At 35.5% G+C, this 22574-nt stretch overlaps 1 protein-coding gene across 4 annotated transcripts in view; it reads right to left on the reverse strand.

Moving 5' to 3' along the window:
• caln1 (calneuron 1) overlaps window positions 1-22574 on the reverse strand; it is a 174644-nt gene that overhangs the window by 57590 nt on the left and 94480 nt on the right. For 2 of the 4 annotated variants that reach the window (XM_087283874.1, XM_087283873.1), the window contains exons 4-5: window positions 19836-19948; window positions 17649-17884 (exon numbers count right to left, since the gene is read on the reverse strand). In XM_087283874.1, coding sequence (XP_087140000.1) covers window positions 17861-17884; window positions 19836-19948 — 137 coding nt within the window. In that variant the 3' untranslated portion in view covers window positions 17649-17860. Of the gene's footprint in view, window positions 1-17648; window positions 17885-19835; window positions 19949-22574 lie in introns of those variants that run through there. The other 2 variants (XM_087283872.1, XM_087283871.1) reach the window with 1 other exon arrangement.

A 22574-nucleotide genomic window follows, 5' to 3' on the forward strand; every position in this document is an offset into this window, starting at 1 on the left:
AAAAATACAAATATCCTGGCAAACTATTACATTTATATGCTGCCAGTTCCAGTTTGATAGCTTTTTAGATGGGACTACGGTGGCTAAATGCATTGATTTGACCCATAAAACATGACACTGATTTAATGATTTGAATTATCTTTCATATTTTGAAATTGCATATTAGTTTTGATTAAAGTTTTAGCAAATGTGTTATATAAAAATATTATCAAATTATTTAAATACATTTACTTCATTTTTTTTTTTTTTTAGATTTTTTTCCTCTACTAAATTAATTTACCTTAAATGAAACAAGAAAGTTGTCCTGGTGGCTAGCAGAAATTATATGTATTTCAAAAGTTGAATCTGTTAAAAGTAATTTCATTATTGTAATTTTTTTTTTAAAGTTAATCGAAATACATTTTTTTTACATGTTTTACGAATGTTTTAATTTAATTTTCAGTTATTTTAGATTATTGGTTATTTATTTCAGTTATGAAATTCAAGGAATTATAAAAGAATGAATTTATTGTAGTTGTAGTGAACTATATAACTGGAAGTAATAAGAAATTATTATTATCAACATCCTTCAACAAACCCAAATCCTGCTAAAATGACTTTCAACTGAAGGAAAACCATTCATTGTCCTTCGGCTTAGTCTCTATTTCATAGGTCACCACAATAGAATGAACTGCCAACTATTTCGGCATATGTTTTATGCAGCGGATGCCCTTCCAGCCGCAACTTAGAACTGGGAAACACCCATACACTCTCACATTCACACACACACACACACACACACATGCACTGCCGCCAATTTAGTTTATCCAATTTATCTATAACACATGATGAAATCAGAATTATTAGCCCCTTTTTGAAATTTCTTTCTAAAAAATAAAATAAAGCAGTAGACAGGCTGAATAAAACTGCAACTACAATCAACAATCGTAGACTTTAGGTGGCTCTTCTCGAAATGGCAGACAGTGTTTCTTTAGATACTGCTGTAAATGAAATAGCTATGCTGGTATTTAATGCATTAAACAGAGATATTCCATGGTCTTTTAAAATTCCTCAATAATATTAGGAGTTAGCTAACATATGTTACTCTGAGCTATTATGCCCATGTCACATTTAATGTGCCATAACTCACAGAAATTCTGTCAAATTTTGGGCTGCAAAGAGCATTGCTAGTTTTAACTTGTCTATAATTTGGCAGATGACCACAGAACAAGCAGAGTAATGGCTTGTATCAATGGCCCTATGTAAAAAAAAAACCATTATAATAGATGTTTACTACCACCATCAGACTCTCTATCACTCATGTCATTTAGAGCTTGTAATACCTCTCCGGCACTCATACATTACCTTCTTTTATTCATTGTGATTGTGATTGAGACTGACAGCAGCTTATCCAGTGAGTGAAAGACATTACCTGATTACATGCAATGTTAAAACACAAACGGCGCGAAAATGACAGTACAAAAATACAGGCATTATACATTAGGTAAATTTGACCCAGCGCTGGCGTTTGTTTGTATAAATGCCCCGTTTTTTTTTATCTGGTTGTAGCTAAACAGTTTTTTTAACACTAGGGTATTGTAAATCATACATTTTTTGTAAAAGTCAATGACTGGGAGACTTGAATGTTTTATTAAAAACCTGGTATGTCCATTTGAAATATAACCACGGGTAAAATTTACCCCACTTGGCAATGCGCCATGCCACGAAGCGTCATGCATTATGGTAATAATACAGCATAATGGTAATAATAATAAAATAACTCTGGTCTGGTTGTCGATCACACATCCAATTCCAATTTCTGTCTGATCAATCGAGTACATCTCTGCTGACACCCAACATTTCATTATTTTGTAAAAGGAAAATCACTGGTGATAATGATTGTCAGTAATAAACACAGTGAAGCTGCGAGCACATTTGGTCAGTCAGAGTATGAGAAAGGTAAGTGTGTCCTAAGAGAAGAGTGCGGTTATAAACGGTGAGCAGGACTGTAATCACCCGCCGCCGCCTGCTGCGTCTTCTCTCTCATTTATTCCACTGATTCTCATAATTCATTCCACCTACACCAGTCTCTACATCTACAGTTCCTCCACACAAATCACCTTACATATTCATTTCATTTCTGGCCTTTCTTTTAAAGACGCTAAGGAAAAAAAACATGTTTAGAAATAGCTTGCTATTCTGTTTGTTTACACATTTTGCATTATATTTACATGACAAAATGTATTATCTTTTCTCCATGTATTAAAGTTAACAAAAGTAAGTGTTTGTTTACAGTTAAGTGTTCATGAGGGATTGATTGATATTTCTTTCCTTTCTTTCTTTTTTAAATATTTTACAATTTAACTGAAATATATACAATTTATATAATTTTATATATAAAAATATTTCATATGTTAAATGCCACTTCCACCAAGAATGAGCTGATAACATTGCGTGAATGCTTTAGGTACTTGGTACAACTAGTATTTTTGCTTCAAATCAACTAAATCCCAGCATCTGCCAATTCAGAAATAACAGTTTGTTTGCAAAAGCCTCTAAACGTCATTTGCCTTTGACAGCATAAGCCGTTCTGTACCGAGAACCAATCAGAAGGCACGAATCTAATCATACGCTTTTAATGTAGCAGAGCTCTGAAACGCCGGCTTTTATGAGGAGACTATCTAAATTTAATTTAAAGGAGTTTTAAATTTTTTAAGAACTATTTTTGAGACAAAATTATTAGCCCCTTTAAGTTTTTTTTTCCGATAGTCTACAGAACAAACCATCATTATACAATAACTTGCACTAACCTGTCTAGTTAACCTAATTAACCTAGTTATTAATTATTGACTGTCATCATGGCAAAGATAAAATAAATCCGTTATTAGAAATTAGTTATTAAAACTATTATGTTTAAACCATTTTAACCATTTATGTAAATTTGTTTAGAAATGTGTTGAAAAAATTTTCTCTCTGTTAGACAAAAATTGGGGGGGAAATAAACAGTGGTGGATTTTATATTATTATTAATATAATAGCACATTTTTAAATATAATAGCTTTAATAACTATTTCTAATAAATAATTTTTGTTTGTCTTTGCCATGTTAGTACATAATATTTTATTAATTATTCTGATGCTAGTATTTAGCTTGAAGTTACTACTTTAACCTAGTTGTAATTAGGTACTGTACCTAGGTTAGGCAGGTAAGTTAGGCCAAACAATAAGTATTTTTCCATTTCAGCTAGTATGTATGTATGTATGTGTGTGTGTGTGTGTGTGTGTGTGTGTGTGTGTGTGTGTGTGTGTGTGTGTGTGCGTGCGTGCGTGCGTGCGTGCGTGCGTGCGTGCGTGTGTGTGTGTGTGTATGTTAGAGTAGAAGAAATATATATTAGAATACACAGTGAAAAGTTTCCTTGCTCTGTTAAACATCACTTGGGAAATTATTAAATTATTACTGCCAGTTGCAAAAAATAATGAACAAAAGAACATTAATCAATCCAATAGAAAATACAAATTAAAGATCAGATATAATGGATGAGACCCACAGAACCATCAGGATTTTGACACTGTTGAAGTCTGTGAGAAAATCATACCTGAGCAATTTATGTCACTTCATTCTCCATATAAGAGGCGTCTTTTATACAGGCTAAATATTTCAATATTCCATGTCAACAGGTCTATTAGAAATATTACTTCCAGAAAAAAAAACAACAACAGAAAAAAAATGAAAATAAAAGTAATTCAAACTATTAAAAAACACAATAATATATTGATACTAAAATAACAGCCATAAATACATTCATAAAATAACATGCACAGTGTCTCATAATGTGAACGTAAATATCAACATTGATTGAATAATATTTCAGCATGCAGTGGGGAATGACACTTTAGCTCTGCCATTTCAGCTCTTGCAGCTTTTTCATTCACATCAGTGATTCACAATTGACTTTGAAAGCAAAGCAAAAAAGCGTGTCTAAAGGCCAAACAACAGACTGATTGTGTCTGGTCTGCTTTCAAAGCAATGTTGTCATTTCGATTAAAAATCTAACACACAAACTTTGGGCTATACAACAACTTAATATTTAATAAGAATCAACCCATCTGAATCAAAAGCATACTGTGCTTCAGACAACATAAAACGGCTTTATCATAAGCTGTTTCTTTTTTGTGAAACCCTTTTCCATTTCATTTACAAATCTTGTCATCTGCTAAGCCAAAGAGCCTGCGGTTACAGCTATAGATCATTTATTTTAATATTTCAGAGCAGATTAGAGGCCAGAAACCTTCTCATACATAAACAATAAGATCATTTAAATTTTCTTATTATTACAGCAATAAACCGAGCATAAGTCAGCAGGGCTTTAGGCTTCAAAAAATTGGTTGCTCTACAAGGAAACATTCAAAGTCCCTGGAGCAAATTTAACTTTCATTCTCTTTAAGGAATAAAGCTTTTTATCAGTTTTCTATATTGTGCATGAAGTCCTCCTGGCAGTACAAGAACCAATAAAATATAAATAAAAATAAAATAATAAAATAAAATAATAAAATTTAAATTTAAATAATAAAACTAACATTTAAATAATAATATTTTGACTTTAAATAATTAAAATTAAAATTATAAAACTTTAATAAAAAAATAAAAATAACAAAAATAATAAATAACAAAAATACCAAAATTAATAATAAAAAATAAAAATTAAATAAAAAAATGAAAGCAATAATAAAATACATTAAATGATGATGTGTGACTGAATCACTCAAAAAAGTTTAATTAAATGAATTATTTTTTAAAATTATTTTTTAAACAATAAATTATAAAGTTAAACAAATAAATGCATGACTGAATAAACACGAAATTTGTTATTAACAATGTCACTTAAAATCAAATTTAAAGGCGTAGCTATATTTATTTTTCTTCAAGTTGTTTCAAACCCTTAGGAGTTCCTTTCTTCAGTTGAACACAGCCTTCATAGTAGGAAAAACAAATACTAGGAACTCAATGATTACCGGTTTCCAGATTTCTTCTAAATATCTTCTCTTGTGTTCAACAGAAGAAAAAAAGATAGAATAATGAGTAAGAATGAGTAAACGATGACAGAATGACCATTTCTGGGTGAACTTTAACAAACCTGGTGGTAATTAAGAGCCAGACATGAGCATAAATCGGTTGGGTGTGTGCCAGTTTTTAGCTGTGCCATGAGGCAGTATCAGTTTCATGTGCTCAGATCTGTGAGGAATAAAGGGTTTGGGTTCAGTCTCTCGTCTCGAGGAATGTCTCGGTCTTCTGAAGCTTCACGCTGTGTCACACAACAGAGTTGCATTCTTGCTCAAACAGCAAAGGCTTTAAATGCCGATATAAAAGAAAGAATGGAACAGAGGACATGAAAACAGAGGACTTTTGGCTTTAGCCAACTCATAAAGAGTAAATACATACACACATAAATGCTGTGACTTGACAATTTAGTAGAAGCGATGTCGGCCATCACTGAAAAAGAGCACTCTGATTGGCTGTTCAAACCACAACACAGAGAGCAAGAACAAAACCAAATGACAAAACAACCAAACTACATAAAAACTTCTGGCAGCCATTTGTCAAATATTTCTGAAAAGATGGTTGTTGCAAGAAGTGATAAAGCTGTGGCTGGAAATTAGTGAGAATTATTTATATTATTTACTAAATTACAACCCTCACAGTAATGCAAAAACAGTAATTATACAGAGCATTATTCAGATTATTTATTAAATTACCCATTAATCGGGTATATGTACACAGACTTTGAATTTTCAGGCAGCCAGCCCAACAGCCCTTTCTATTACAATATCACCACGTTTAAGATGTTTTAATTTAATTCACTTAATAAAATTGTGCCATCAAGACTAACCTAAACATGCAGAAAGGGTTAAATCACGTTCTCTTCTCGAGTTGTACCACGACCAAAACACTTTTGAAAATTGTGGTTGGCTGAGCCTTTCCCTGCTGTCATGTGAGAGGCTGTTGCTGCGTTCAGATACAAGTAGTGCCAAAATTGTGGGTGAATTTTAAGGTCTATGAGGTTTGGAGGGGTGTTGGATTCACCTGTCTGGGCCATCCCCACCAAGGTAAAGAGCAAATCTACGCCCTTGCCTGAACAACTAAATGAATGCTTAAGTTTATTTAACTGAATGTATTTTAATTACATTATGATGTCGGTGCTGTAAAAAGAACCTTTTAAAATTAAAAATAGTCACATTAACCTTTCACCTGAAGTTTAGCGATGGCTGAAAAACACTAGCTGTGCATAAAGCCCATTGTATTTTGTTAAGACCTACCCTTACCTCCACCCTAAACCAAATCCTCACAGGAATCTAAGAATGTTAATTATTGTTGTACAGTTTCACAAAAAATATGCTATATTGATGCGAGTACCCGCAGCTGTATCCAATCTAGACTTTACCCGAAAGCATGCCATACTTTTGCTTAATTTTCTGCAACAAAAACACTAAAAACATTTTATTTGGAATTTAATTGATCTAACACATCACATAGTAAAAAGAACATTTTCACTAGAAAGAAAACAGAATAGAGAGTGTATATGTTAGAATGTAAAAGTAATGTTTTTGGGAAAATAGACAGAGCTATTATTATTAATATCTCATCATTTCAGAAGATGTCGGCTATAGCACACACATCATTAAAACTTCTTTTATTATAGTTTTCCAAGCTTTTTTTTTTGTCATAATCAAGCTTGCCAGTGTAAATCACCATGTCCTTTTCTTGCATGTAAAGCTTGGACATGAGTAAGACAATGATGAAATCGTTTTCTTTTTTTTTTTTTTTGAATGAACTATTGAAATAATTTCAGATGCAAAGTGCAACATTTGGATGGACATTTGGGACATTTGGATGAAGTGCAGACTGTGGGCGCTGTACTACAAAGCTGTTTGACTCGTTTACTCTTCAAAATGTTTTCCTCGCTCTCCAAATCATTGTATTAATACTCATTTGTTTACTCATGGTAATTTGCCTTTTAGATGCTTTTAGCAGTAGCCTGCAAATGACCATTAACTGAGGAAATGTAGTTCATAAAATAATTTTTCAGATTTACCACAGTAAATAGAGAGATTCTGTTAAGGGAAAAGTTTACAAACATCTAAATCATTTTTAATAGAAATATACTTAAAACCAGATGATCACTGAACAGTAAGTGTACCTGCAAATGATACTGGAAAGCATGATCATCCAGCCCGATCTCACGAGGAAACTTAATTATTTTACATTTTGTCAGTTTAGTGGCTAATTCAGTGGCAAGTTCAGTCGTACGAAAATTTATGATTTAACAAAAGGAAGCATGGCACCCAACCCCACTCCTAAACCCAACTGTCTGGGGGATGAGAATATCATACTAAATTGTATGAATTAGATCATGCAAATTCATGCGAATTAGCCACTAAATCAAAAACTTTCAAAATGGCGTGAAATAGTATTGGATTGTCTCATTTGTTTGTACACAAAAGGGAACTTTGTGTCCTGCATCGATGTAGTTTCTGCCATTTATATTGTACATTCCCTAAAGATGCTTCTCAAAAGGTTAGAAACTCATAGCAACAGTTCTACTTAGAACTGTGTCATCCTGAAGAACCCTTTCATGCTAAAAACTACTGGTTTTCTGGAGCTGAAACATCAACTGTCAGCACTCCCTGAACAGGTAAATTAGTTTTTTCAAATGTCTACATATTTTAAATAGCAAAATGCAACTTTGTTTCCTACCCATTATACTTTTTAACTTAATTTACTGTATTTAGTTTAACACAACATGTGTAACTAGTTTTTTTCAGTTGAGGATATCGCTTTCCTCTTCTTCACTGTTAGACATGTTTACTGCTACATACAATGTTGTTTAAATCAGAAATATGTTATCTGTTTTCAGCAGATTTCATTACTAATTTTTATTTGCTGCTTTTTGCCTGGAAAATCTGTTTAGCACCTGAAATGCTTTTCCACACCTAAATAACAAATATATTGAATTTATGATCCATATCATCAATTTTATTCTTAATTATTACTTGGGTTTACACATAAACAGTGCTAAAATATAAAATATATCCCATGACAGTAAATGTATTACATACTGTCCCTTTTAAATCAAGTTTTAAAAAATTATGCTACTATCTTCATAGTTGTTTATACATAAACAAATAAAAAATTAAATTTCTGTCACTCTTAAAATATTTTAAGGTATATAGGGTCACACTTTATTTTCATGGCCCGCTTGCTGAATTTAAGTTACATTGCATCTACTGTACATGCCAACTAATTCTCATTAGATTATAAGTATATAGGGTTGGGGTTTGGGTTAGTATAAGTTGACATGTATTGCAAAGATTCTTATAGTCAGTTAAATGTCTGTTGAAGGAGCAGTATCAACAGGTGTTAAGCAGACAGTCCACTAATATTCAAATGGACCATCAAAAAAAGTGTTACCATATATAGCAAATGCAAAACTTGGTTGTTTATGGAACTTTATATATAATGGATTATATTTAGCACCAAACCTAATTTAGTACTGTTTAGAATTTTTTTAAAACCAATAATTTGTGTAATGTGTACAAAGACATGGCAGAAACGTGGAGACATACAGGCATGTAGAAGGGGTGAAGTAGTCAATACCCCAGTATGGGGAATAAAGATGATGAAATACATGAAATAGATGTTGACACCAGGTAGATTGGTCTGATTATCATTTAGAAATTGCTAATCTACTGGGACTTTTTAGCACAACCATCATTATAGTTTACGGAAAAGTCTGAAAAAGAGAAAATATCCAGTGAACAGTAGTTTTGTCGTGAAAATGCCTTGCTGATACCAGATAGTAGAAGAATTAACAGACTGAAAAGCTCCAAAAAATGAAACAACCAGTTATTACAATGAACAGGCCCGGCCCTAACCAATTTGGCGCCCTAGGCAAGATTTCAGGTGGCGCCCCGTCACATTGCAGTAAATCCCACTGCTAGTGTATAGTCATAAGAAACTAAATAGCTTTTTGATGGACTACTACAAGCTGGGAAAAGATAATTTTTAAGCTTACAAGCTGATTGTCAGATAATTGTGCCAATGCAATTAACATTTTTGCTGAATAGATCTAATATTTACACATTTGCTTAAGGAAGTAATGATAGAGGTAGTTACATTACTGTTACTATTTTCCATAACATCTATGCCCTTCCATAACATTAGCTGACATTAAAACTAACAGATAGCACTATATAGCTATTTATTGATTAGCAATGTTATGCCATATATGTCAATGTTGGGATGTAAAAAATATGGGACAACAAATAGCTTCAAATGATAGAATACATAGCAAACAATAGAAAATATTGACAATAAAATAAAAGATTTAGCCTATTAAAAACAATGGCTTATACAGAAATTAAATAAAGCTATAAAATCTATTTAATTTTTTAATTGTATTTGCATATTGACTAAAGTTACTATAGTTATTTAGTGAAGAGCAGCAAATGAATCTCTCATTGTGTTTTGTTTGATAACAGAGGTGTTAATATAAGAATGCACAGATCTATATAAATGAATGAATGAAGCATTCGACTACTTTAGTAACTGTTTGTGCTCATTTAAAAGATAATTAGTTATGTTTAAAATAAAACACGCAGGACAGAGCAAAAAACCGTTTTCCGACGGTCCCTTACAGAGCCAGAGATATACACATATACACATATATCTATGATCGGGAGTTATCCTGGATGTTAGTATGCAATTTAATTTTTTTATTATTATGAAAATTATCATTTTACATCACTTTTCTATATTGATGGATCACTTATCGCACGGGCATTCCTGACAAAAAGCTTGTGTTTGTTTGTACAGAAATGTACTATTCACCCTCCCTGTTAAATTTGATCTAATCCGTGTCCTGAAACACACCCCCTCTCCTGCTTTCACTTCTCATACTGACGGAGGGAGCGATTTGTTTGTGAATGAATCTCCGATATGAACGACACGTTCACTAGCCGACAATAATACAAGTTTCTGGCATCGCAGCATCTCGTTGTCATATTTCTTTTGCATTGTTTGCTGATTTTATTCAACAAAACTAGCATAAGCCGAGTGTTTAGTGCGAGTTGGTGCTACTTTGCTTAATGATGAATGCAGTAAGTGACTGTTATCATCAATAACGCTACCTGTTTAGCACAAATTTCAGAACATACAAAAACGTAAAAAAACTTAATCCTATGAAATGTTCTGCCTTTGTGCTTTGTTTTCTTTGTTTGCTTGTTACTACACTCGTAGACAGCACTAAAGTCCCGCATCTTCACGTAATAATACTGTCTTGTCTAGTGCGGTTGAATGACATTTGTCCTGGGAGCACTGTACCAATGTGGCGACGCTATAGACGCATGCTCAGGGTCCATATCACAAATTGAGGAGCAGGGAAAGGAGGCGGAGGGAGCGACAACGCGGGGAATCCTTCACAAACTGAGGAGCGATCACAAACCGAAAGCGGCGAGAGCGTAAAAGTAGCCAGAAGTCATTCATTTTTTAACGAGAACCGGCGGCGAGAAACAGCGGCGCGTCTTCATTGGCTATGACGCGGTTCGACGGCAAGCAATCAGAATGAAGTAGTCCACCGCTTGAGAGGAGTTCAGAGAACACAGACCTGTGAACTTTGGTTCCGACCACTGTTGTTCCCAAGAGTTTGATTATTGCGGTTCCTGGATTTTCAATTATTGAAAATCGCGACGACGTGGGGCCCCCTAATCACACGGGGCCCCCCCGCGGTGCGTGCCCTGCGTGCCCGTCTGCTACGCCACTGAATGTGTCAGGAATATCAAAAACAAAACCAACTCAACCACGCTCATTTCTGGCGCCCCCTGGATGTACAGCGCCCTTAGCATTTGCCTATACTGCCTATGCCACGGGCCGGCCCTGACAATGAAGGTCTGCAAAAGTTTATCAGTTGATCACTGAATACTGAAAACATCAAACCTTGCGTCACCGGCGATACTCCTGTCAGATAACAACAGGACAACAAAACTAGAGAATAAAAGATTGGAAAAGAATTGCTGACCACATATTTTCTCATGACCACAATGAACTCATCCGTAATGGCTACTTTCAGCAGAATATCACATCATAAACCTCAAATCATCTAAAACCTGAAGATGAAAATGAGCTCACTCATAGGACAACATGACACAAAAATCAATATTTTGTGCATTATTTGTGGAAACAACATCAGAAAGTATAAATTCCATACATTAACCTCCATAAAATACGCAGGGGCTCCTATAGGACAGATATTATCTCGAGCTGCAATAACAGTCACACTGGGAAGTAAAGTATGACCCAGCTTTGACTGTGAAGCCACTCTGAGTGCATGAGAAAGCAGAAGTGATGCAGCGCTGATGGAATAAACCTGACGCAGCAACACAGCACAAAATAAATACTTTAGAGCCGAGTCCTCCACGAAGTCTGGGGAATGATTCATAAAACATAATTAAAGCACTGACAGCAGCTGAAAGCTCCAAGATAGCCTTGCTGTTGTCACATTTCAGAGGAACAACACAGCACGGGAACAGCTCAGAATTCTCAGAACGGTATATTTAGAGCATTTCTACAGCCCTCAGTCGGTGGGTCATGACCTCAAAATAAACCTCAATAACCAAAAGTCGATGTCAATAACAAAAGATACAAAACAAAGGTAAAAGCATAAAACATGCAGCTAATCATATTGTTGTAAAAAGTTAAGATATAAAAATAAACAAGGGGTTAAAAAAAAACCTCTTTAAGTATTTCAATACTGAGCCTTCCTTTTTCAGAGAGTTCTCAGCAGTTTGAATTAAACTTAGAAATGTAAATTTGTTTTATATGCAAAGTTAAGCCTGTACGCTAAAATGATCTCAGAAATTAATTTATACAGCAAAACATTCAGCTAATTAAACTTCTTTTTCATTTTAAAGGGGTGGTCCACAATGATATCATATTTTAAAATTTAGTTGATGTGTAATGTAGCTGTGTGTACATAAATGCTTGTTTTTTACAGAGTTAGCTTAGCAAAGCCTACAATGAACAAATTTTGGTGACAACAAAAAATACTTCCGCCCCGTGTGAGATCACAAAGGTTCGTTTACTGCGCACACACACTGCGCAGCTAAGGATCATGGCCAGAGGCGCTGTAATGTTATAGCAGAGATGGACCTAAAAATGCGTCCAAACACTGCTGTTTCCACAGAGCTTCGTCTGTTTCTCTATTTGGGCTTCCAAAGGACACGACACAAAGACAGAAGTGCTTATAGGCTCACACAGGTCTCATCCCACATCTTGTGCTTTATTCTTCTGTCACGATATCTTACAGAAAATAACTTAATCCGAGCATCAGAGAAAAAGAAAAAAAAAACTCCCGTGCACATGCACTTGTTACAGAAAGTTCACACATTCACACACACACACACACACACACACACACACACAGACCCACACAATGGCAAACGCTCCTTAAGGAGCTGTACCTTAATTTCCCTCGTTACAGAGAGCAGGCAGGAGGTTGACTGAGGTTTACACAGCAGAAAAGCGCATGCTTATACGGGCGTGACGTGGAGCCGATCTGCGAATCGCAGCACATTAAGACGATGACCAATCAGAGTCACTTAAGTGCGGCCTTTCAGAGGAACTAGGAAATATATCAGTCGTTTTCATGTTAGCTGAGTAGCTGTGAATAATCAAAGTGAGATATATGAAAAAATAATGCGATTTCCTTCAGGTGAAATATGAGTACACATTGCTTTACATCTTATAAACACAACCAAGCCTTAAAATTACATTCTGGACCACCCCTTTGATAACTGCAAGTAGGTGACGCAGTGGCGCAGTAGGTAGTGCTGTTGCCTCACAGCAAGAAGGTCACTGGTTCGAGCCTTGGCTAGGTCAGTTGGCGTTTCTTTGTGGAGCTTGCATGTTCTCTCCGTGTTTGTGTGGGCTTCCTCTGGGTGCTCCAGTTTAACCCACAGTCCAAAGACATGCGGTACAGGTGAATTGGGTAATTGTCTGGAGTGAATAAGTGTGAATGAATGTTTTCCAGAGATGGTTTGCAGCTGGAAGGGCATCCGCTGTGAAAAAACATGTGCTGGATAAATTGGTGGTTCATTCCGTTGTGGCGACCCCGGATTAATAAAGGAACTAAGCTGAAAAGAAAACGAAGGAATGAATGACTGCAAGTAGTTGACTGTTAGCCATTGTTCTAGTAGATCTTCAATCTTTCTTCCTTATTTGTAAAAGAGTAAATCCAAAAATGTGAAACAACAATTACGATTTAGCATTTTATACTGTGTTACTCTACTTTTTATTATATATTTTATACATTTCAGGGTGGTCTTTAATTGTGGCCAGCCTAAGCCACACCTGTGCAATAATCAGCATCTTAATATGCCACATCTGATGGATTATCAAGGAGAAGTGCTTGATATCACATATTTAGATAAATGTGATTCATATTTGAAAGAAATAGGCCTTTTGTGTTACATAGAAAAGGTTTTAGGTCTTTGAGTTCAAATCATGGCAGCAAAAACAAAACGGTAACACTGCAAAAAATGCTTTTCTTGCTTGATGTTTTGTCTTATTTCAAATCACAATGTCTACAAATTCTTAAATCAAGAAGAATTTTGTAACAATAATGTCGTGTTTTAAGAAATACTATGCCAAAATGAAGTGTGTTTTCCTTAAAACAAGCTAAATAATCTTATGTCAAGAGGAAAAAACAGGATTATTTCGCTTACCACTTTGGCAGGTTATTTTGCTTGTTTTAAGAAAAAAACTCACTTAATATTGACATATTATTTCTGAAAACAAGACATTATGTTTTATTAACCAAGAAAATGCTTCTTGATATAAGAAGTTTTTGATATTTGGACTAGAAACAAAAAAAATGTATGTAAAAAAGCATTTTTTTTTTTGCAGTGTACAATAATATTTTGTTGGGTTTATATGTTATTTATGACAAACTTTAATGTGTAGTGTAAATTTAGTTGATTTCTGTACCTAAATTATTATTAATAACAAGTTTCATTTGTATTACTCCTAGTACTATTATCATTTTATTTAACTTGGTAGTTATATGGAAATAATATTGTGGCTAAAGAACTTACACATACTAGTGAATTAACCATTACATGCACATAAGGAATGATTGTGGTCATCATTACTGTTATTTTAGGGCAGTTGTGTCACAAACCATACTGTAGGCAAATAAAATAAAATAAAATAAAATAAAATAATTACTTATTATTATTATAAAATAATAACTAAATATTTTCCCCACAGTCCAAAGACATGCACTGTAGGTGAATCGAATAAATTAAAATGGCTGTAGTGTATGTGTAAATGAGTGTGTATGGATGTTTCCAGTACTGGGTTGCAGGTGGAAGGGCATCCGCTGTGTAAAACATAGCCTGGATGAATTGACGGTTCATTCAGCTGTGTCATTCCCTGATGAATAAAGGGACTAAGTTGAAAGAAAATCAATGGAAAAAATTTTATATTTATAACTGAGTAGTTCACTTAAAAAAGTCTCACCAAAGATGCATTTACTGTATTTGAAAAGAACAACAACTGAAAAACAGTCTAGTCCAGATGTAAACTATATTACTACTTGTAAATGGCAATTTTTTAATGTCATTTTAAAACATTATTTATTCCTGTGATTCAACGCAGAGTATTCAGGATCTTTGCTCAATCTTCAGTGTCACTTGATCCTTTAGAATTCAAGTCGATTTTTATGATTTTCCAAGTTTTGGAAATCTTGATTTTTAGACATACTTATCAATGATTAAATTCATATTTCAAAACTGATGAATATACAGTGGGGGAAATAAGTATTAAACACATCATGTTTTTTTTTTATTTTTTTTTTCCTGGGAATAATATTTATCTGGCTAACATGAGATTGAACCAGATTGTGGTGGGGAAAAAAAAACAACCAAAAATATCTGAAAAAATAACGTAAAATGTAATTAATTAATGTAATTAATGTGAAATGTAACTAGTTAGGAATGCTATTCTAACACAAGGAGGAAGTACTGAACTTTTGAAATTATTTAATCTAAAAAAGTATTTTTTGGTGATAACAGCTTAAAGACGCCTCTTATATGGAGAATGAAGTCACATGCATTGTTCAGGTTTGATTTTTTTCACAGCCTTCAACAGTGTCAAAATCCTGATGGTTCTGTGGGTCTTGTCCATCAAATCTGAGCTTTATTTTGTATTTTAAATTGGATTCAAGTCAGGTGATTGGCTGGTCCATTCTACAACTTTTTTTTTTTCAAGATTTTCTTTCACTGAAATAATTTGAGAGTTTCCTTGGCTGTGTTTGGATCATTGTCTTGCTGAAATGTCCACCCTGGTTTCATCTCTTCATCATCCTGCTAATGTAGATGTTAAACTGGAACAGCTAATATTAATTTGCAATGAGGAAGGGTTGAGGATTGCTGAAGAACTACTGAGAGATTTAAGTTGCTGTCTGGGCTTTCACTGCCTTTCTACGCTTCCCTTTCTTCATGTGTTTAATACTTTGTCCCTGTGTCATTTAATTTTATTGTACATAACTTAATTTGTGAACTAATTAGATTTGTTTTCTTTGCATATATGGATTTTCTTTTGGTTGTTACCAACATCCAGGGAAAATTTCAAGTCAACAACACCTTTAGAAATATGTTTTCTGAGAAAAATGATGAATTGTTTATTATTTATTTGCCCAGCTGTATAGGAAGTGCAACTTTTGTTTTTTAAATATCTTTACTGACATTTTTTATTTTATTTTATTGTATCATTGCTGAATAAATGCATTTAGACTTACTGACATTAAACATTGGAACAGTAGTTTACATAGAAAAATAGGTAAGAGAAATCAGTTTTATGTGTGTACAAACTTTACCCACACAAACAGTTTTTGTCAGTCATAGAATGTCTAATGTAATATGATCATTCTAAAGCACAGTCATTTGAGGAGCACTGCTGTAGGCAAATATCCTGTCCTCTAATGACATCCACCAGGACTAGTGAAGTCACACAGGAAGTCGTTCTCCATCCGTTTCGGCTGGAAGTGTATATATAACAGGGAAGCCGTCCTTCATAATAGGAAGGTTGATTCATCCTCCTTTACACAGATGATGGATAGAGCTGTCGCAATGATTCTTTCCCCTCACCTCGGGAATGAGCCACTCATGGGACGAGATTAATATAGACAGATAACACTGCAAGATCAAACACTCCACGTCCAAAACCAACAAAAGGACACATATCACTTAAATCAGCAGTGAAGGGAATCATCACACTCAGCGCATGCAAAGCGCACGTACTGAAGAGCGGTGGGTGTTGTCGGTGGGGCGCGCGTTCTGATCAGCTGTGTTGTCGCGCGCGTACTCGAGCGGTGTTGTCGCGCGCCTACTGAAGAACGGGATCGAGGGTGTGCCGCGTCGCGAGGGCACTTTTGATCATTTTGGAAGGGCACATTCTATCCAAGACTAAAAAGGGCATGTGCACTGCACAGGTTGAGCCCTATGTGTGCACGTGCCTGCTGTGCGGTGATAGTGCTAACCACTGAGCCACCGTGTCGCCATGATGTAAAATAATGTATGTATTTTATAGCTGTTTTACCTTAAGTGCAACAGTAAAATTATGTTTATTAATTAGATTAAAATATTATTTAAAATAAGTTATATAATTTTTTTTGCCTTGTCAATTAAATTAAATAAAATATTAAATTGACAATTTTTTTATAAAATAATCTTTATAATTGATTAGTGTATATATTTTTATTGTACGTACAACATTTTTAAAGAATTCTCTTTCACCAAAACTGCATTTACTGTATTTAAACAAATCAAAACAAACAAAAAAAAAACAGTTCAAATGTGAACTATTATATTCATTCATTCATTTTTCTTTGGCTTATTCTCTGATTTATTAGAGGTCGCCACAGCAGAATGAACCGCCAACTAATCTGGCATATGTTTTACTTAGCGGATGCCCTTCCAGTCACAACCCAGTGGGAACCACCCATACACTCTCGCATTCACACACACTCATACATTGAGGCCAATTTAGTTCATCCATTACACCTATACCACATCTTTGGTCTGTGGGGGAAAGCCGAGCACGCGGAGGAAACCCAGGCCAACACGGGGAGAACATGTAAACTCCACACAGAAATGCCAACTGGCCCAGCCAAGACTCGAACCAGTGACCTTCCTGCTGTGAGGCCACAGTTCTAACCACCCAGCCACCGTGCCGCTCACAACTATTATATTATTACATACCATTATCGCTTCATGTTTTCATTTTACAGTTAATTGTTTTGTATTATAATACATTTTAAAATGTAATTTATTCTTGTAATTCAAGGCTTTAGGGTCAGGTCAAAATTTTCAGCATCATTACTCAATCTTCAGTGTTATGTGATTCTTGAGAAGTTAGATTCAAGCCATCTGTCATTTCAGAAGTATTTCAAGACCTCGCGAATATGTGTTTGATTGACAAGATTGGAAAAAACTCATGTAGCCTTGTGGACCGTGCATTTGCACAAAGGTGTCATGCTGCAAATGGCTTTGGTTTGAATCCTGACTAGTACAAATACTCTGAAATTATAACTTGATGTATTCCAACAATGTTAGTGCTTTAGGACTAAAACAAGATATATTTATTCACAAAGTATTCATTTGGATGTCAGACCAATGTTAAAACAAAACAAGTTACAAGAACAAAGCATTTAAAAACTGATGTCTGTAGCTGCATCACCCTGGATTCAAACCCATTATCTCTGCATGCTAGTCACTACTACGTGTCACTGTAGAGATGGGTTTCGAAACATTTCAAATCTTCGACTGTTTCAGAAGCCTCGCTTTGCCCACCACTAAAGCAAAGCAAAAGAAAGCAAAGGTCAAAAACACGGGAAGGCAAGACAAGGATAACACTTACGTGATGCTCTAATCAGAATCAAGCCTCAGCAAAGTTTGTAGGGATGGCTGACGTAAACTGACGTTTCGATACAGTGTCGAGATCCCAAAGCACAAGTGTTTCGAAACACTGCACCGAAGCATGATCCGAAACACCCAAGTCATGTGACTAAAGTGTTTCGAAACACACAGGTTAAATGACAAAAGTTGTTGTTTTTTTAAACACCAGGTCATGTGACTAAAGCGATTCAAACAACTGGTCAATTCAGAAGTGTTTCAAGACCTGGCGAATATGCGTTTGATTGACAAGTGTATTTTAACAATGTTACTGTTACTGTCAATTTGATCAACTGGTACTTTGCTGAAGCTGTTCCAGTGCAATACATAAAAAAATTACCACTAGGTGTCACTGTACAGACGTGTTTCAAAACATTTCAAAGCTTCGACACATTTGCTTCAACTGTTTCAGTGTTTCATGAAGCCTCACTTTGCCCACCACTAAAAGTTTGTGTAAATGTGTGGTTTATATAGTCCAAGTAATCTTTCAATGATGAACTTCAGCTGTATGTGCGTCGGTGTCCAGATAACTGTCAGCTGTGGCAGGAGTGATTAGAACAATGACTTCTGGGAGTTGTAGTTCGGTTCAGTGGCAGAATTGTAGTTCTCCAGCAATCTGCAACTGCTAGATCGCTGGAGATTATGAAATGTTTAATGTGAATTAGATAATAATAATAATGTTTTAAATACCATTCTAAGAACAATAATATAACATAAATATATACTTTGTGAAAACGTTTTGAATAACATCCCTGCTGAAAAATCCAGCTTAAACCAGCCTAGGCTGGTTGGCTGGTTTAAGACGGTCAACCAGGCTGGTTTCAGAGGGGTTTTGGCCACTTCCAGGCTGGTTTCCAACCATTTCCAGCCTGGTCACAGCTGGTCAGGCTGGAAAATGACCAGCCAAATCCAGCTAAAACCAGCTTGACCAGCCTGGTTTAAGCTGGATATAGCTGGTTTTGACTGGACTTCCAGCTTGGCTAGGCTGGTCAAGCTGGTTTTAGCTGGTCATCTCCCAGCCTGACCAGCTAAGACCAGGCTGGAAATGGCTGGAAACCAGCCTGGAAGTGGCCAAAACCCCTCTAAAAGCAGCCTGGTCGACCAGCTAAAACCAGCCAACCAGCTTAGGCTGGTTTAAACTGGATTTTTCAGCAGGGCATTACATGGACTAAAAGACATTTCAAGAAAATTGTAAAAAAAAAAAAAAAAAAAAAAACATTGTAAAAGTTAATGAGAATGTTCAAAAAAACGTTTTTAGAACCTAAAATCATTAGCTGGGTAATAACAAACTGGTCCGCCTATAGAAGTGTTTGTTTTTATATTTTGTTTTGTGAAATGTAAACAAAAGACACCTCTCCTAGTTTACACGTACACTTGCTATAACAGTTACTAAAAGTGAGGGTGGAGATAATGTTGAAAGCCGCCTCTGTAATGATTCGCTTGTCACACTCCTCCGACAGGGCCAGCCAAGGTCACCAGCTCCTGTCTCAGCCAAACAGGCCTGGCATGAGCTCTGCTTCATCTTTACTGATACCATCACGCAGCGCTCCATCACAATCCTGAAACTTTACCAAGCCCGCCGCTTGGAAAGATCACGCCATGCCCAACACTGCTATCAGCAGCTCAGATCAGCTGAATAACACTCGCCTCATAAATGTCACTCATGTAACATTACCCACACACTGCAGCCCCACATACACCGCCATTCAGATGCTCTCATTCCTGTTATCCAGCCTGGCAGAATAACAAGCACCACTCAAATGAAACGTCTTATGTAATACTGCAATTTTAAGACTCTTTGAAGTGTGGTCCTGCACAACCACCGGTAAATTGTTCTCCACGGCTTCTTACCTGCCAGAATATACTGTCTATTGTGTTTCCGAGGAAGCCTTCCCGTGTTTCAGAGGACAGGAGCTTAGGTCCGAGTATTGTCATGAACTCATCGAAATCCACCTGTCCATCACCTGCAAAACAAACTCAAGTCAGAATCTGGCTCACACATACAAGAAACTGCATTTAGAATAAAAGTAATCATTGTCAATCTAGAGAGTTCAAACACTGTACTGTGGCATGCTTGCTGGTACAACAGTAAACAATGTCAAGGGTTGCTGTGCAGTTGCTAAGGTATTTTTTTTTACATGTTGCTTTAATATGTGGTTGCCAAGGTGGGCTAATTGTTTTTAAAAATGTTGCTATATGGTTGCTAAGGTGTTTTGACTGTTTTTGCATGTTGCTATGTGGTTGCTAATGTATTCTGACTGTTTTTAGCATCTATGGGGTTACTAAAATGTTCTGACTATTTTTAGCAGGCCCATGCACTCGCAATTACCTGAATGTTGCTATGTGGTTTCTATGGATGTCTGACAGTTTTTAGCATGTTGCTATGCACTTGCTAAGGTGTTCTGATTGTTTTTAGCAAGTTGTTATGTTGTTTCTAAGGTGTTGTGATATATTTTAGCATGTTGCTATGCAGCTGATAAGGTGTTCTGTCTGTTTTTCGCAAAGTGCTTTGTGGTACTAAGGTGTTGTGACCAGAGGTGGGACCAAGTCATTGTTTGGCAAGTCACAAGTAAGTCTCAATTCATTGCCCTCAAGTCCCGAGTCAAGTCCCGAGTCAAGACAGGCAAGTCCCGAGTCAAGTCCCGAGTCAAAGGCAACAAGTCTCAAGTCAAGTCCAAAGTCCTGCAGTTTGATTTTCGAGTCTTTTCGAGTCTTTTTTAACAGAAAAATAAAATATATACAGATTAGGTATGGTTGTAAGATCTGTATTGATTAAACAAACCTTTTTTATTAAAGAACATTGCTTAGATATATAAAAATACAAATGCAATTTTCTGAAAAAGTACTGAACAGTGCTGCGTCTCGTCTCCACAGCATAATGCACAAGAACGAGTTCCACCAAAAAAAGACTCCATTTTGCCTCACATCACACAGAAATTGCAGGTCTACTGCTGTCTAATTCATTAAGTTTAGTTGTGCTATGTTATGTCTTCGGTGATCAACTTGTGATTAACCAAAATTACATAACCTCAATGTGGTAGCAGTAGACCAACTCCTGTATATGCTGCAAAGTTAAATTGAGTGAAATTGGAATTTTGTCAATTGAATCTCGTGTGTGCTAAAGAGATGGAGTTGCAAATCCGTCTAGCAGCAATGTAAAATGGTAGCACATATTGTTAATGAAGTAGGCTACTTCATACAAACAATAAAGTTGTTTTCTTCACATAACGTTGAAGAGCTTTGCTCTCTACCTTGTGTGATGCTCGTGCACAGATTTCCTCTGTTTGTGGACAAAACTGATTGCGAGTTCTCAAATTTTCTCTCGCTCTCAAATATGCACTGCTCACACACAAATTTTCTTGAGCGCTCTCAGAGATTATATGCAAACTCACAATTTGTGTCGTGTTCCCTCTTCCTTTCATGCTTTTTGATATGATTCATATTGCTGCACTGTTTAATAACAATAACCAAAATACTAAAATAGACTTATATATTAAATGTTTAATCTAATAAACCATAACATTTTTGGTTGTTTTATATGATGAGATATTTTCAGTTTCAAACACTTAAAGACAGAGAATAGACCAGTGGTGCCCCCCTGAAAATTTGCTTAAGGGGGGCCAGAAGAGGCCAGCTACGTCAGTGGCACCAATCAATCCACAATAATTTAGTGGCTGCTATTTATTTATTGAAATATTGCATTGTATTGCATTTATGTAAGTAGATTTAAATAAATAATGTCAACAGCAAAATCATATCGGGTTGGCCACAGGGGTGGTTAGAGTTTACACAGGGGTAACACCCCTTGTAAAGGGGTTTACACCACTATAAGGCACCTCTGGAATAGATGTTGGATGTAAAGAATACATTTTATTTTAAAAGCATTTAAACAAAAACTAATGCAAGCAGAAATGTAACTGTGATAAAAATAAGGAAACACTTGATAAGGTATTATAGCCTACTGTACTATTCATTCTTCAAATAAATCTCACTATCTAAGCCTTGCCCTCCTTAGTTACTGTTGCTACGCCTGTCAAGCTTTCATGCCTGGCACATCTATTACAGTGTGTATGCGCTGGTGTCAGACATTCCCAAGGATTTAATTAGTCATTTTTGGCAAACAGGTGAGATATCTGAGAAAGCCAGACAAAAGAGGACTGCAGTATACATTACAGGGGTATATTAACAACATAATAGCAACTGATTAGAAAATAATTTTATCAAAATTGAAGCAAGGTTAGTCTAGCCACCTCATACGCTGAACATTCAACAGCATAGTTCATGCACAGCAGGACAGGTGAAATTATAAAATAATCTAATAACCTAGGAAACTGATGGATTTGTGCCGAATATTAGCATCATTGACCCATAACAGTGTACAGTACCTATTACTGTCAGCATGTTTGTGTGCTCTTTATCCAGTTTTTATTCAAATTTGCAGTTAAGTGGAAGAAAAAAATTGAAATGCACATTAAAGTATAAATAACAGAAGTGAACAAATAGATTTTTCCTACCAGCAAATATTAGTGTATGTATTTATATGCGTTACAATAGCGAGGGTTTAAACTAAGCAGTGCTCACAGGGTTCAA

The sequence above is a fragment of the Danio rerio genome, chromosome 15 (assembly GCF_052040795.2).
Source record: "Danio rerio strain M-AB ecotype USA chromosome 15, GRCz13ab, whole genome shotgun sequence".
Lineage (NCBI taxonomy): Eukaryota > Metazoa > Chordata > Actinopteri > Cypriniformes > Danionidae > Danio > Danio rerio.